Source organism: Narcine bancroftii, chromosome 3 (assembly GCF_036971445.1).
Source record: "Narcine bancroftii isolate sNarBan1 chromosome 3, sNarBan1.hap1, whole genome shotgun sequence".
NCBI classification, from domain to species: domain Eukaryota; kingdom Metazoa; phylum Chordata; class Chondrichthyes; order Torpediniformes; family Narcinidae; genus Narcine; species Narcine bancroftii.
The window spans coordinates 60,425,156-60,442,709 of record NC_091471.1 but is presented as its reverse complement, the minus strand read 5'-3'; the positions used below and the strand labels follow the sequence as shown (position 1 = coordinate 60,442,709).

Below are 17,554 nucleotides of genomic sequence, written 5' to 3'. Positions count from 1 at the left end.
TGAGCCCTCAGCCATTGAATGACAGGGCAGGCTTGAGGTGCCAGGATCTGGTCATGTGTTCTTGTAATTTTTTTTCACAATCAGGAGAGAAAGGTGGAAGCATAAAGTAGTCAAAGTGAGGATCAGAGGTTCAGAAGACAAGAAAAGTTCTGGTGCAGTGTAGAGCTCGTCGAAAGAACCAAAGACTTGTTGATCCAAACCAAGGCTTTTATTAGCAAAAGACCGGAGCTCTTCACAGGTGGCCGACCAGTCCGGAATGATCCGACCTGGCTAGGGACACAACCCTTTAAGGCCCAGACAATAGGCGTGGCTTAGCTCTCAGCCAATCGCTGTAAGCACAGTCTAGATACAGTAACTATATACACTATGTACATTGGTGATAGATCTGTACTATCACATGCAGCACTAGACAATAGAGAGAATTAATTTTCAAAGACTGGAGCATGTTGATTGAAAAACAGCCCAGCCATGCTGACCATGGTCAAGTAGGAAATCTGTGTTATAGTTTTTTTTAAATGTTTTATTTTTGTCTTTTTTTCATGAATATGCATATAAAATTTTCTATTTTCAAAATATATATGTAAATAACTTTCTTTTTTCTTAAAAAACACAACAACCCTTCCCTCCCTCCCTCTTCTTAGTATAAATCCATATACCATCAAGGCTTACAATTGGGTTTGATAAAGAAAATCTTCATTGGGGAGGCCACTTATATTTTTATATTAATAGCACCTTTTTATATAGTCCAGATATGGTTGCCATATTTTTATAGATATATCATATTGATTTTTTTGATTGTACGTGATTTTTTTTTCATAGGTGTAGAACTGTTCATCTCTGCATTCCGTCATGCTATCTGTAGAGGGGAGTCAGATTTCCAAGTAATCACAGCACTTTTTTGCCACAGCTAAAGCTATTTTAACAAATGAAATTTGGAATTTAGTTAGTTTATTACTTATTTCAATAAAATTCCCCGAAAGTTAAAGCTCCGGGTCATCTGCGAAGGCCACCCCTGTTATCCTTGTTAGTATTTCAGTAATATCCTGCCAGAAAGGTCTCACCTTTGCACATGACCATGTAAAATCTGTGTTATAGTTGAAGGTGTGGACGGATATGTGAGTTCGAGGAGGCTGAGATAGGTAAGAGTTTTGAGTGGGTAAAACAACTGTGGATGTTTGAAAGGAATGCTAAGAATTCACCAATTAAGTGAAACATTGAAACAAACATTAATGTGAAAACAGCAAAAGGAAAGAAGTATGAATTGATAATTAAAAAAAGAAAATAGATTTATAGCCTGATACAGCACCAACTCATCCATCCTGACCAAGATGTCTTTGTGCTTTAATCCCATTTTCTTGGCCCACTTCACCTAAAATGTTCCTTCCCCCCTCACTTTAAACCTATGCACTCTAGTTTTAGACTCCCCTATCCAGTGAAAGAGACTGTGACTATCTACCCAAAGTTTTCCCCTCACCATTTTATAAGCCTCAATAAAATCATCCACGGTCTCCTTCACTCCAGGGGAAACTGACCGAGCGAAACCAATCTCCACTTGTAACATAATCTTGCCAGTTAAAGCAATGTTCTTGTGAATATTTTCTGCACCCTTGTTATCTTAAACACACATTTCCAAAGGTGTGGCAACCAGAGATACACATAACACTCTGAGTGGCACTTCACCAGCTCTAACATAACATCTTAAACAATGTCCTGACTCCGATTCTCAATGTCTCAGCTGAAAAAGCAAGCCATACATATTCTTCAGCACTCTGTCTCCCTTTTGTTTAGGGAATTATATACTTGCACCCTAAGGTCTTGCTGTAAAATAATATTCCCCAGGCCCTTGTCATTCACTATGAATATCCTGGCCTAGTTTAACTTCCCAAAATTCATCTCTTTACACTTGTCTGCCCTATGTTCTATCTGCCATTCCCTTGCTTAGTTTCCCAGTTGATGTATTTAAACATGAATGTTTGCAGATGCTGGAATTTTAGTGCAATACACAAAAGTGCTGGAGAAACTCAGTAGGACACATAGCATCTATAGGAAGTCAAGGGCCCGAGTCCTTCAAGGTATATGCAAAATACAGGCAGGCACCTCAATAAAAGGTGGAGGAGAGGAAGGAGGAAGGGGCAGAGTGAAGTAAAAGATTATAGGTGGATATGGGTGGGAAGGTGGATGAGCAAAAAGCTGAGATGATGGGGAGGGGTTAGCTCTCTGAATGGAGAGGAAAGTGGGTGGTGAGCTGGAGGAAAGGAGCCAGAGGGATATGGAGAATGAGAGATTCGGTGGAGAAACTGGGGAAATCGAAATTAATGCAAGTACCTAGATGGAAAATTAACTTGATCTAGATCATGTTGTAATCTCAGGCAATTTTCTACATTGCCTCTTAAAGCACCATTTTTTATGTCATCTGCAATCATATCAATCATGGCAACTGGGTTCTCTTCCAAGTAATTAATATGTATGTTGAAAATAAGGGATGCAGCCCTGATCTCTGTGGCACATCAAAAGTTACAGGCCTCGAAATTGAAAAACAACCCATCCCAACCATCCTTTGCTGGTTACCACCAAGCCCAGTTTGTATCCAATTTGCAATCTCACCCTGGATCTCATGTACTCTAATCTTCTGGAGCAGCCTGTCATGTGGGAATTAGGGGATATGGGGAGAAGGTAGGTAGGTGGAGTTAGGTCATAAATTAGATCAGCCATGATCGTATTGAATGGCGGAGCAGGCTCGATGGGTCATTTTTGGCCTACTCCTGTTCCTACTTCCTATGTTCCTATCTGTCAAGGCCCTTGATGAGGTTCATCCAGACAACATCCACCAACCTGCTCTCATCAATCCTCTTGTTCACCCCCTCAAAAACTTAATCTTATTTATGAGACAAAACCTTGCTGACTATCCCTGATTGGCCTTTGACTTTCTAAATGCAAATTAGTCCTGTCCCTCAGAATCCCTTCCAGTAACTTCCCACTGCTCATTGCCCAGACATATCCTTGCAGCGCTCCTTAAATAAAAGCACAATATCAGTCATCCTTCAGTTTCTGTTACCTCATTCGTGGCTAATAAAGATACAAAAATCTCTGTCAAGTTTCAGCAATCTCTTCTCTTGATTCTCTCAATATGTTTGGTAAATAGTATGCTGGATAAACTCAGGGGTTAGGCAGCATTTATGAAAAAAAAAGTTAACGTTTCAGGTTGAAAACCCTACATCAGATTCATTTTTAGCCGGGGGTAGAAGTGAACTGTGTGAGGTTGTGGCAAAATAAGATTGGAAGCTGTGGAGAGACAACCTCTAGAGCAAATGAGCTCTGTGACTGGGCAGAAAACAATAGCCTGATGTTCTATGTGCATGTTCTGAAACATTAATTGCTCCTCTTTCTGCAGATGCTGCCTGACCTGCTGACACTTTCCAGCTTTTTTATTTCAGATTTTCATCATCTGCAGTGGCCCCCTGATTTTCACGAGTCGCTCATGTTGCGCAGATGTAGATGTGATAAAAGAAAAAGAATATGTGGAAGCAGGAGATGAGCTTGAGTTGAGCAAACGATTGAGCTTCTGATAGATGCCACTTTGAAAAGTGTAACTAATTATTCTGTAAATAGATGATTACCATTTGGCACAATCAATCACAATGTTTCTTGATCATTAGAAATCCTTGTCTGTTCATTCCTTTTCCGTCTAACTGTGCTGTTGACTTGCTATATTACAGTTTGCTTCAACTTAATGAATGCTATTTGTAAAACTCACATCTAGCTCTGGTCCTTCTGCACCTCTGACAGATGTGCTCTTTAATGCAACTCGTTCAGTAAAATTACATTATCCTGATAGAAATAGATCTTGCATACAATCAAGCACAAACAGATTTAGCAATGGAGCCATGAACATGACAATCCATGTTATCTGGAAATGTAACAAAATAATTCAATGCTTCCATACATTATATTGCAAATATATTGGATTTCATAATTCAAATTCAAATGAAAAAATCAGAGCCCAAGACAATGCCGTTTATCCCATAAAGGGTTAGATTTATTTGTCATCAAGAAAGTCCTTATTGTGTAATTGGGAATTCATGACAAAAAACCCTCTTCTTTTCACTGAATTTAGAGGAACAGCTCAGTCGTGAGCAGAGGCATCAAGTCATACAACATGGAAACGTGCCCCAATCCCATGCTGACTAAAATGTTCCACCTAGACTAGACTAGTGCCACCTGCTTGCATTTGGCTAATACTGTTCTAAACTTAGCTTATCCATGTATCTTACCTGCATCAACCAACCTCCTTCGGTAATCCATTCCATACTTTCACAACCCTCTGTGGAAAGCAGTTACCCCTCAGGCTTCTGTTAAATGTGCCCCTATCACCTTAACATAGGTCCTCTGGTTACCGATTTTCCCTACTGTGGGCAAAAGACTCTGTTCCTCTTCAACTTCTCTCGTTTCTGTTAAACCCTGCCCTCCCCATCTTCTTCCCTGTCTCTTTTCCTTTCCCTCTGTCTTTCTCTCTCTTCTCTTTTCCCTCTGCCTCCTTTCACAGAGCCAAAATCAACTCTCACGTTTTGTCTTATCATATTCAATTAACACCTTTTGTCTGTTGTCTGCGCTCATCTCCCCCTATTCTTCCTCCTTTCTTTCTTCAACATTTAATTTAGACACTTTTCTTTTTTTCACTCCTAACTTGAGGAAGGGCTCAGTCCCGAAATGCTGGCAATGTATCTTTATCTCCTACAGATGCTGCGAGACCTACGGAGTTCTTCCAGCATTTCTATGTTTGATCCGTAATCACAGTGTCTGCAGACTTTCATGTTTTACTTTCACCTGCCTATGACCTGCATAAGCTCCCAACCCCCTGCTGACTTAGTTTCAATCTACCCACGTAGTGGACCTGCCTCCCAGGATCTTGGTCCCTCTCTAGTTTGTGCAACTCATCCCTCTTGAACAGGTTCCTTCTCCCTGTACCAGCTCCTCTGACAAATTCATATGGCCCACTTCTTATTCATGAGCTCACTAGCACATGGCATCAGAAGTAATTCAGAGATCACTATCCTTTTCCTTCTTCTCAATCCATTACCTAATTGCCTCTACTCATTGTGCAGGACCTCATCCCTTACTCTGCCTATGTTGTTTGGACCAATGTCTACAACAACCTCTGGCTATTCACTCCCCTGCCCCTTGAGAATGTTCTCCAACCTCTCAGTGACATAATTTAAGATGGCACCCAGGAAGCAACACATGGCCACAGAATCTCCTGAATAAACCATCACTATTGAATAAACCGTCACTGTCACACTGCCTGCCTGAACCCTTATATTCTGAGACTTAGCGCTAAGCCACATTGCTTTACTGCTTCTGCTAGCCCCTGAAAAGTCATTTCCCCAACAGTGGCATACCTGTGTGGAGAGGAATGGTCATAGGAGATCCCTGCACTCACTGCTTACTCCCCTTGCCTCTCCTGATGGTCACAAATCTATCTGCCAGCTGCCCCTTTTGTGTGACCATTTCAGCGAACGTCTCACTTGTGATGGTCTCAGCATCCTCATCCTAGAGCTTGGGACAAATCACTCTGTAATGAATCTCAAAAGTTGGAGGAGAAGCCAATCAGTAACTTGTGAAAAGATTGCTGAAAAGTTTTAAAGAAGTCTCTTTACAAAATGATATGGTTTTTGAAAAAAATATAAAGTAAGATTTGCATAAAACCATATTGAACTTGATACAGTAGAACCCTGATTAAATGTGACCTGATTTAACCCAGGTTAAATGGCAGGTAGAAGACAGAGAGTTGGGATAAATGGCTCGTTTTCTGAGTGGCAGACGGTGACCAGTGGGGTGCCACAGGGATCTGTACTGGGACCCCAGCTGTTCACAATTTACATTAATGATCTGGATGAGGGGATTGGATGTAATATCTCCAAATTTGCAGATGACACTAAGCTAGGAGGGGTTGTGTGCATGGAAGAGGGGGGTCAGGAAGCTCCAGTGTGATTTGGATAAATTGAGGGACTGGGCAGATACATGGCAAATGCACTACAATGTGGATAAATGTGAGGTTATCCACTTTGGTAATACAAACCGGAGGGCAGATTACTATTTGAATGGCAATAGATTAAGAGATGGGGAAGTGCAGAGAGACCTAGGGGTACTTGTACATCAGTCTCTGAAGGCGAGCATGCAGGTACAGCAGGCGGTTAAAAAGGCAAATGGCATGTTGGCCTTCATATCAAGAGGGTTTGAGTATAGGAACAAGGATACCTTACTGCAGCTGTACAGGGCCTTGGTGAGACCACACCTGGAGTATTGTGTGCAGTTTTGGTCACCTTATCTAAGGAAGGATGTTCTTGCAATTGAGGGAGTGCAGAGGCGATTCACCAGGCTGATACCTGGAATGGCAGGAATGACTTAGGAGGAAAGATTGCGCAAATTGGGATTGTACTCCCTGGAGTTTAGAAGATTGAGAGGGGATCTCATAGAGACATATAAAATTCTGGCAGGACTGGACAGAATGGATGCAGATGGGATGTTTCCAATGATGGGAAAATCCAGAACCCGGGGCCATGGTTTGATGATAATAAGCAAACCATTTAGGACCGAGATGAGGAGGAATTTCTTTACCCAGAGGGTGGTGAATCTGTGGAATTCATTGCCACAGAGGGCAGTAGAGGCAGGTTCATTAAATCTATTTAAGAGGGAATTAGATCTATTTCTTCAGTATAAGGGTATTAAAGGTTACGGAGAGAAGGCGGGAATGGGGTACTGAACTTTAAGATCAGCCATGATCTCGTTGAATGGCGGAGCAGGCTCGAAGGGTCGAATGACCTACTCCTGCTCCTATCTTCTATGTTTCTATGTTTAACCCAAACCAGGATATAACGCAATCAGCCAGCAACCCCTTTATTTCCTCTCTCCGGAATTTAAATTGTTTTCAGATCAAAATGGAATGCACTGTTAGAAGACGAAAATCTTTTTCCGTGAAAGATAAGTTCCACACACTTGACGCGATCAAGAATAAGTAAAACCCAAGTTGCACGTGACCTCGGCATACCTGAATCTACACTTCTTGGCTGGAAATCTCAGGAAGATAAGTTACACGCGTCACTTTGAAAAGATGAGGAAGAGGCAGGACTAAAGGCTAAACACATGAAGACAAGCCAAAGATGTCATCCTCAATGACTCCTTGTATGAGTGGTTTGTTCAACTGCTACCGTGACCTTGGCAACTATGGGCAGTGCAATCCTTGCAGTTCAGAAGGCCTTCCGAATTTTGGAGCAATTCTCAAAGCTCATGCCAAGAAATTTGACCAGTTGATCAGCGGAGAAACCTCCCAGTTCAAAGCTAGCAATGGATGGCTAGACTGGTTTAAATGTGTCACAGGATTTCTCAAGTGTTAGTGTCTGGAGAAATTTGCTCAGTCGACAGTGCCGCTGCCAGCAAATACCTGGCAGAACTAAAAACTCTCTTACAATAAGGTGGCTATGTCGAAGAACAAGTGTATAACTGTGAAGAAACAGGGCTCTGCTACAAGATGATCCCAGACTGCATGCTGTCTAGCAAAGTTGTCCCCCATCGACATGAGGGGTTCAAACAATGCAAAGACCACGTGATATTGTTGTTTTGTGTTAACAAGAATGGGATACACAAGTTAAAACTACTCATGATTGGCAAATTTCACTCGGCTTGCTGTTACCAGCATGTCAACGTGAAGTCGTTACTCTTCAAATAGACACATAGTAGCAATGCCTGGATGACCAGTGTCATCTTTGAGGATTGGTTTTATAAAACTTTTGTCCCTGCTGTCTGCGCTCATTTTGCATAAGCAAAAGCTAGAACTCAAAGCTCTTTTTTTCCTTGACAACTGTCCTGCCCACCAACCAGCTGCCAACCTAGTAAGCCGCGATGGAAAGATCTGAGTTTCTTACACTATATCTAAAATCCAACCCCTAGATCAGGGGACAATCTCCGCGTTCAAGCAGAATTACAGGTGTGAATTAATTTGTAGAAATGTAGACAAATCAACAATGCTGGAAAACTATCTGAAAAGCATGAACATTAAGACGTTTTCCACTTAGGTGGGAAGGGCTGGGCAGCAGTCAGTTCCTCGTGTGTGGAAAAATGCTGGGAGAAGGGTCTGGGTCCAGCCTTTTCATCACGACAATCCACCAAGGAAGATGAAGATGATGAGCAAGAATTACAGGGCTTCACAGATGAAGAGGTGGGTGGGGTGCAGAGGCTGTTTCCAATTAGCAAAGAGGATTTTCACCAGTATTATTCTGCCGATGACGAATGCCCAACATATGTGCATCTGATGGACTCTGGGATCGTCCTTAACGTTACTATAGCACTGGTTCACGAGCTACAGGAGGATGACTATGAGGAGCCTCCACCCACCCCCAAAAGTGTCTGAAGCCATTGAGTACCTTGAGGCTAGCCTATATTGGCTAGAGACCCAGGATGTGGACCACATAAAAATCCTCCAGTTCAGAAGCATTTTGGAGCTCGCTCGCCGCTGGTGACATGCTGTATTTAGGCAACAAACACTCAATCTTTTTTAAGAAATAAAATGATGATAGCAAGAAATAGAAGGATGATTGCAAATACAAGTATTGTACATATGTTCCTTATTTATTTGAAAACGCTGTTTCTCGTGACCCTGATTTAGCGCGTCCCCGCTTTTCTCACGATCTAATTTTTTTGGTCCCAAACCATTGTGTTATAATGGGGTTCCACTGTAAATAATCCTAGAATTTCAATCTTTCTTTGTAAATCTCAGCTGGTGCATAGTTACCTCAACATGTTGTACATGGTCTCTGAATTACCCCATTAACTTCAGAGGTAGAATGAAATACTGTGTCATGTTTATAAAACATAGTTTGTGCCTCTGACCAGTGATAAAATTTTAGATAGAAATGTGGTAATTAACCTTTGCTCTCAATGGTCCCCCTTGATTTTTATTCATAAAATTCTGTACATGATTATTGTTGCTTTTGCTTCATGTAGGCCCCATAAAGGAGATCAGTGTGACCAAAATGTCATTTACAGTTCTCAATTCATCAAAATGTCATTCTTTATTTTGCAATGAAATTTCTTGACTGCCTGATAGAATTCTTCTGGCTGTAGTTCCTGGTTTTAAAGATCTACAGAAGAACATGCAGCAGGGGCTGAAGGACTTTCATTTGACTTCCAAGCGTTGTGGTGAAATCATTTGCTCTGCTGGCATAAGTTGCAACAGACACAGTATAACCAGAAGGATAAGTAGGAGGTATGCAGAGTATCAGAAATGCTGGAAGAGGAGAGGAAGGGAGGGAATGGGTCTCAGAATGAGGTCACATTCATCCAAGATACTCAGGGCACACTATCTTAACTGTATCTCCATGAAGAATAACAAATGAGGTCTGTACTGCTGCAGGAATATCTTCATTGAAATCTGCCATCTACTACAGCCTCGGAGCAGAGCAAGGATTGCACTGCCCATAGTTGCCAAGGTCACGGTAGCAATGAAATACTGAATCATAGAACCATACAGTATGGACAAGCCACTCAGCCTGATTAACAGGCTCCCTTCTTATAAGGAACTTAGAACATACAACATCATAGCACATTACAAGCCCTTCAGCCCATGGTGTTGCAGTTAATAAATGTGACAAGAAGCAACTACTTGAGAATGCCCATATTCTATGAATGAATTGTAAGCAAGCTCATTGGGAACCCTACATTCTCTTGGTAATGTCAACTTGCCAACGAGCCAAGACATCTTAATGAAAGCTAGGAATTATTCCACATTAATTTTGCAGAAGGGGCGATTGGAATTTCTTCGAGCAATTAAATGAGGTATACCGGCCATTCCTAAAGTTAGAGAGTTGGAGTGACAGTCTATTAAATATAAGAGGAAACTCACTGCTCTTCGCAATATTTATGAAACTCTTAAGAGGAAAGAATGTTGGATTTGAGGAAGATGCAGGTAAAAGGGAGGTTCAAAAGAGTGACTATTTTAATTGTGAGGGGTAAAACACCATGTTTAGTGTAGTGGTTAGTGAAAAGCTATAACAGCGCTAGTGAACCAGGTTTGAATCTGGCGCTGTATGTCAGGAGTTTGTACGTTCTCCCTGAATCTGTGAGTATTTCCTTCCAGTGCTTTGGTTTCCTCCCACTGTTCAAAATGTACCGGGGTTTGTAGGTTAATTGGGTGTCAATGGGTAGCACAGGCTTGTGGGTCAAAAGGGGTGTTATTGTGCTGTACACCTTCATTTAATTTCTTTCTGATTTCTAATTAGAAGCTTGCCTCCAGCTTTTTCTAAGTTGATATGAGATCCTCTCTGGGAAGCACACTTCCCTCTGATTCAGAAGTCCCATTCCAGTGAACTGAATACAAGATCTAGGTTGACACAAGAGATGGCAGATGCTAAGTTTCTCCCGCAATTTGTTTACTTGTTTGAGGTTGTTATCCAGCACAACACTGAGCTAGTGCACACAATCACAAGTGCTATCTTCCAGATAAGTCCTTAAACATAAGCCCTGTCTACACTTTCAGGTGCAATGTATGATTTCAGAGAAATCAGGGGAATTCTGTCCTGGCCAACAATTGTTCCTCAATCAAAAACATATGACCTGATCATTATTGTCTTGCCAGTTGTGAGAGTTTTGGTGCACTAATTAAGTGTTATTTCCCACATTGGTGACTAGATTTCAAAAGGACTTCACGAGATGTAAATTGCTTTAGGGTATTCTGAGGTTGAAGAAGGCTCTATGGAAATTTGAACATTGTTCCTTTTATTTCTATATGTTGGCATATACAGATTTGACTGATTGAAGTGATTTAGAAAGGAAAACTGGGCATGCTGTGTATTGGTCAGCCATTTCTTTTATGTTCCCAATGTTTCTCAGTTCCACAAGATAAGATAATGATTGCTTCAATGAACTCACCAGTGATTTTTCCAACCTTATGTTGGGATTACCACAGAGAATGGTGACAGTTCAACATGGTTGTCCTGAGAATGACCAACAATAGCTGCAAAAAGCAAAGATATCCAGTTTCTTTCACAATGCTCCAAATACTTTGTCTGGGGAAATTACACCATGCCCAACTTGTTTGCTGCAGAAATAATATCAATGGCACAAACACATTGCTCTTCTGATAGAATTGGATTAAATTTCTGTGTGAGCCAGTCCAATCTGTAAATTTTTGCAACTCTATTTCACTCCAGAAATAACTGATACCATGTTTGTAGGGTTGAAAAATACAATGTCATGTGCACAGCATACAAATAAATTGGACTCATGGATGATATATATTAAAAAATATATAATTTGTTTATTCCACCATTGTAATCTCAAGTAGTTGCTTCTTGTCACATTCATTCATTTTAATTTTCTGGTCCCTGTTCATGAAATTCTCATAAAATTCACAGCAATCCTGCACTGTTCCAGAAGGGGAAATCAAATAATGGATTTTGAGGTAGACTAAAAATATATTTCCTGTTTTTGAAAACTCTAAAAAGATTGAATCACTTTTAAAATCATAACAAAAAATAAAACTATATCACAGCCACAATCCTATTTATAAAGCATGCAATTACTTTGGGATGAAGCCCACTAGCTAATGTCACGATCTATAAATACGATTTAAGATGAAGACTTCTCAGTGTGTTCCACTTCTCAGTGGAAGCTGATCTTCCACTCTATTTAAACAAGAAAGTCCGCAGATGCTGGGATTGTAGGTTAATACACAAAAGTGCTGGAGAAACTCAGCATTCAAAGGAAGCAAAGATATATAAGCAACATTTCGGGCCTGAGGCCTTTGTCGAGATATATAAGCAAAAAGCAGGCAGGTACTAGAATAAAAATGTGGGGGAAGGAGGGAAGAAGGGGCAGGAGAAGGAGCACCAGCCAACAGGCAAGAGGTCATAGGTGGATATGGATGGGAGGGCAGAAGAAGAAAAAATCTGGTGTTAGAGGGCGAGGATTAGCTCTCTGAATGGGGGTGGAGAGCTAGAGGAAAGGAGACAGAGGGAAAGGGAGAGAGAGAGAGAGAGAGGTGGGGAGAGAGAGAGAGAGACAGAGAGAGAGAGAGAGAGAGGCCTAATGCAAACCTGAGATGATGTTAATGCTGTCCATTTGGAGAGCACCCAAATGGAACATTAGGTGTTGCCCCTCAACTACATTGAGCAACTGTGCATTAATCAAATTAAAGAATGACATTCTGAAATAGTGATGTCTTGAAAAGCAAGTCATGACTGGAGGTTTCTACTTTATGAATCTCTTCATTCACAATATCCTACTCATTATGCACATTCAGACAGTCCATTCAAGCATGCTTCAAGATCCTTAAATGCATTTATACCAGTATTTTCCCTATTTAGTTCCACTGTGCTCCCACAGACAAATCTCCTACTTAATGATCGACAATGATAAACTAATTATATTATCATTCAAAATCATTAAACGGTAAGCATTCATGAAAGCAGTTATATTTGAGCACTTCACAGAATTTCTTACTCCAGTCAGTTAGCAAGATTGCATATTACATATTAAAATCCTTTCTGAATTACATGAGGTTCTATGAAGAATATTCAGATCATGGTCAATTCAACATGGTCTGTTAACATGAACTGTGTACAGAGAGTGATCCTATTTTAGGCGGGCTGAAGGTCCATTGGGCCGAATTTGAATTTCAGGATCTTGCTGGTTTGCCAGGCAAGTCTAGTGGGTTGATAATGACCTTTGCAACTGGTGACATCTTTAACAGTTCCACATGCAGATAAGTTAGCCATTTGATGGGAGCCATCAAAGTTAAATCTCATGCAGACTTTATACCCTGGAGTTAACAGGCCAATGCTAGTTAAGTACTAGGGAGCTCAATTTTGGGAAGATATCCTGAAAGATATCAGGCTCTCTGCTTGCATATGAAGTGACTAATGCCTGCTTTGAGTGTGGGCATTATCTCCCCATGCTGAACACTACCAATGTGACAATATATACACAGAGTGAATGCCATAGCAGAAAACAAAGTAGTATCAACTAATTTTTGGTCCTATAATTTGTTTAGAAATATATGCTGTTCCATTCAAAAGTTCACTTTAGTTACACAATGCCACAGTCCAACTTTATTGATAATTATCATAACCTGAGCAAATGTTCTCCATTTATTTATTTTAACCACATTAACTATATCAACCAAAATTTGTGCGGACTTCTTTTTTTCCCCAGAAACAATCAAAAACAGCAGTTTTGAAGGCTTTTGGGAATAAGATGTGTGCACAAACCTTCCAGTTTTAAAAGTCCGTTGATTAATACCACTGGTAATGCCATACAATTGCTATATATTTGAAATTTTTTTAAAGATCATGGAAACATTAGATTAACCCCATTGTTCTGTGAAATCCATACAATGTCACAGAACGATGATACAATTGATACAATTGTTAGCCATGAATGTATTGATTACACATGAATAATAGGCACCACAGGTTAAAATGGTGATAGGAATTGCTAAAGTAGATATCATAATGTATATAGGATTATATAAGAATATCACAAATTCTGAAGATTACCTGCAATAGCTCTCGGTTGAGTTGCAGCGGTTCAGTAAGGGCGGTTGGCATCTTTCGGCCTCTTGAGCTGTACTTTCAGCCTCTTCATTCCAATTTGAAAACCATTCATTGCCTGGATGGCAGCCTGGGCACTGGCAGGATTGTCAAAACTCACAAAACCTGCCAAAAACATGGGTTTTACAACTTCGTGGGCCAGGAAGAACTAATACAACAATTCATTCTTAAGACCTCAGCTACACCCCTTGTTTTCACCGGACAGCTCCTTCCATTTAAAAGGCACTTACACATTTAAATGGAAATGTCCTTCAGGGAAACCAAAGAATTTCAGCTCTGAAGAGTTCAAGTCCCACAAATTAAAATATAATCGTTACAATTTCTTTAACAATTTTTAACCTGGTAATCACAATATTTTTAAACATAGGCTGGACCAAGTTAATTTCTGATTGGTTTTCAAGCCATTGGTGTCTACTGCATGAATATAATTAAACTCAAAACAATCTTGCTTGCACCAACACTCGGATCAATATTTTGTGCAAATGTTGGATTTTGACTTATTTGACAGGTTGGATTGATTGTTTTTGATCAGGATAGAGAAAGGCCACGTAGCAAAAATATCCAATTACAAAGCAAAATAAGAAACAATTTACAGAAAAGGAAGAGGAAAACCTCTTGTGAACCAACCTTACTTTTTGTTGGTATATTCTGCATATAGAATCAAAAATCAGTCTGGTCCAACCTTACATGGTTGCAATATAAAATCTTATCATCCTAATTTGGGGTGTGCAGAGATGAAGAAGGTTTCAGTAGGCTCATTTTGCCAAACTAGGCCTATGAAACCAGAGTTTAAGTTAATGGCCTTAGAAATTGAACCAGGTCATACAATTAAGAAAATAGGGACTATTGGTGAATAAAATCCTCTCCCAAATTAAACTCCCTCCAGATTTGACTTAAATGAATTTTACCTCAAAATATTTGGTGAATTTCAATATGTTAGCTTGAAGCAAGACTATCTCACAATGTTGATGATAATGAATATCATACACCCAGATGAAGTAATGTTGTGTGTCCTATTATGTCAACCCTACCAATCTTCTGGTTGCAGATATGATCTGATCACTGATAGATGGGCGGCATGGCAGACATAGAGGTTAGCACAATGGTATTAGAGCACCAGAGATCGGGAATGGGGTTTGAATCCTCTTGCTGTCTGTAAGGAGTTTGATGTTCTCCTAGTGTCTGTGTGGGTTTAAAAATTTAGAACTATATTTTAAGTAAAAAGTCACACTGCCTTAATCTCAGAGTTAGCTACAGACATTTATTACATTTATGATTTCAGATCCATTGCAAACAAAATAGATAACGCAAAATTTAAAATCTGGTGGATGACAATTCCACATTTTGTAGTAAAAGTGAATTTTATTTTACTGCAGAATGCTTTTTGTTTGATGAAACAGGTCAAAATGAGCATCAACTAAACTATTTGAAACAGAACTCCTCAAATTTTTCACAACATTCCAAGTCCTTTCTTTGACATTTCCAGCTCTTCTGTGCTTTGGTAATTGCAGTAATCTTACTTTGCACCCCTTCTTGGTGCATTCGTTTAGGCCAGTTACATTTACATTACTGCGTAGTGCTGCATTCCTGGAAATTTAAGCTGCAAACATTCTCACTGGGCTATGTTCGAATCAGAGGAAGAATATGTGGAGATGAATTGTTTCACTCCAAATTACCACCATGACATCTGGTAAGGAAGGCCATTTATGAACATTTCATAAATCAATATAATTCTAAAAAGGATAATAAGGACAGTTTTAGGTTAGATCTATTTTCTTTTTTAAAATACAAAATAACTGCAATTATGTTCTGTTGAAATATCATTTATAAGAACTAATGAAAATAATTAATTTTCTCCACAATTGGCAGGAATGATTTTTCCTTAATTGCATTTCTAACAGTTATTCCTTACTGTTCAATCTTGAGATACATTAGATATAAATTATTGCCAGTGTTGTTATTCTATAAATGCTTAGCATGCCCATATCAAATTCTTTTCTCTATTAGTTGAAAAAAGTCTGTAATCTGGCAGCAAAACATTTCAGCTAAAAAAAAAGAAGAGGATTTTAAACATTACAAAATAAGGTCTGGTGGCAATTCATTCATTTGTTTACTCCTGAAGAACAAAAATACACAGGAGGTTTTCCAACATCTGGAATGAAAAGAAAAATTGAGATTTTGTTAATATTATCAGCCTTTAAACTTTCCTGCTCTTTTCTATTTTTGAATACTAAAGAAGTCTGAACTTTGGTGGTTATAAATAGAAAATGATATTGCTCAAAAGATCCAAGATAAAATGTGCTAGTATTTGGCATTGTTTATATAGTATATGGCCAACATTCCTAGTCATCACATTGGTACAGAAAATGATCAAGAATCAGGAAAAAGTGGTTTATATAAATCTCTTTGGGATTACTTGAATTATAAATTGTCTAAGGGCATAGTTTAAGTCATAAAGCTGTATGTTTGTTTTGGTAAAAACACAAAAATGTTGAAGGAACTCAGCTGGTCACACAGCATCCATAGAAGGTAAAGATGTATAACCATTGTTTCGGGCCTGAGCCCATTTTCAAGGTATTAGCAAAAAGAAGGCAGGAACCTGAATAAAAATGCTGGGGGAGGAGGGATGGAAGGGCAAAGAGAGGAGCACAGGCAAACAGACCAAGGGCCAACATTGGACATGGATTGGAGGACAAGAAAGGAAAGGTGAGAATTGATTGGGGGATGGGAAGCGGCTCTGTGAATGCAGAGTTGAAGGAAAGGAGAAAGAGGGAAAGGGGAAGGGGAGAGACGGGAATGGGGGGAGTTCAGGTGTTGAGTGGTTGACAGAATCTGGAAAAGTAAATAATGCCATCTAGTTGGAATGTGTCTAGACAGATATGTTGTTCCTCCTATTTGTGGGTGGCCTCAGTCTGACAATACCCGAGACTATGGACAGGCATGTCAGCAAGGGAATGGGGCAGGGAAATGTAATGGGTGGTCATTGGGATATCCCAGCCATTGAAGGAGACAGAGCTGAGATGCTCAATGAAGTGATCTCCCAGTCTGTGTCCAGTATCTCCGATAATAGAGGAGTCCACAACAGGAGCACTGGATGCAGTAGATGACTCTGCAGATTCACAAGTGAAACGTTGCTTCATTTGAAAGGACTGTTTGGGGCCCCAAATGATGGTGAGGGAAGAAGTGTGGGTACAAGTGCTGTATTTCTCAAAGATCCCCATCACCTAGACCATGCCCTCTTCATTCTGCTACCAGTGGGGAAGAGGTACAGGAGCCTAAAGATTAGCATCCAATGGCACAAGGACAGCTTCCTCCCCGCTGCCATCAGATTCCTGAATGATCAATGAACCAAAGACGCTGCCTTACTTTTCAAGCACTAATATTGTTATTTTATTTTTATTGTAATGTTGTAAGATGGTTATAATATGAATGTTTGCCCTGTGATGCTGACACAAAACACAAAATGTCATGACTTGTTCATGACATTAAATCCTGATTCTGATTTCTTGTGGTTACCAGGTTAAGTGCCAAGGGGGCGATTTGTGGGAAGGGAGGAGTAGATGATGGACTCGTGGAAAGAATGATTCCTGTGGAAGACAGATAGAGGGAGGATAGGGGAAAATGTATCTAGTGGTGGAAATGTTGGAGAATTATACATTGGATGTGAAGGCTGGTGGGGTGGTAGGTGAGGACAAGGGGCATCCTGTCCTTGTTGGGTGTTGGGGCAGTGGGGGCCAGGGCAGATATGTGGGTAATGGAGGATATGCAGGTGAGGGCTGAGTTGATGTTGGTGAAGGGGAAGCCACGCTTTTTTTGAAGAAGGAGGACATCCCAGTTGATCTCACATGGAAGATGTTGTCCTGGCAGCAGATGCGACGGAGTGGGAGGAATTGTGAGAAATGAATGGATGCCTTACAGGGGACAGGGTGGGAAGAGATGTAGTCAAGGTAGCT

The 17,554-nt window shown here is 40.2% G+C and overlaps 1 protein-coding gene across 7 annotated transcripts in view; it reads right to left on the bottom strand.

The window, feature by feature from the left end:
• Nucleotides 1–17,554, bottom strand: part of celf4 (CUGBP, Elav-like family member 4) — a 557,316-nt gene that overhangs the window by 17,876 nt on the left and 521,886 nt on the right. For 6 of the 7 annotated variants that reach the window (XM_069924113.1, XM_069924109.1, XM_069924111.1 and 3 more), the window contains one exon: nucleotides 13,548–13,706. In XM_069924113.1, the coding sequence (XP_069780214.1) occupies nucleotides 13,579–13,706 (128 nt within the window). In that variant the 3' untranslated portion in view covers nucleotides 13,548–13,578. Of the gene's footprint in view, nucleotides 1–13,547; nucleotides 13,707–14,932; nucleotides 15,754–17,554 lie in introns of those variants that run through there. The other variant, XM_069924114.1, reaches the window with a different exon arrangement.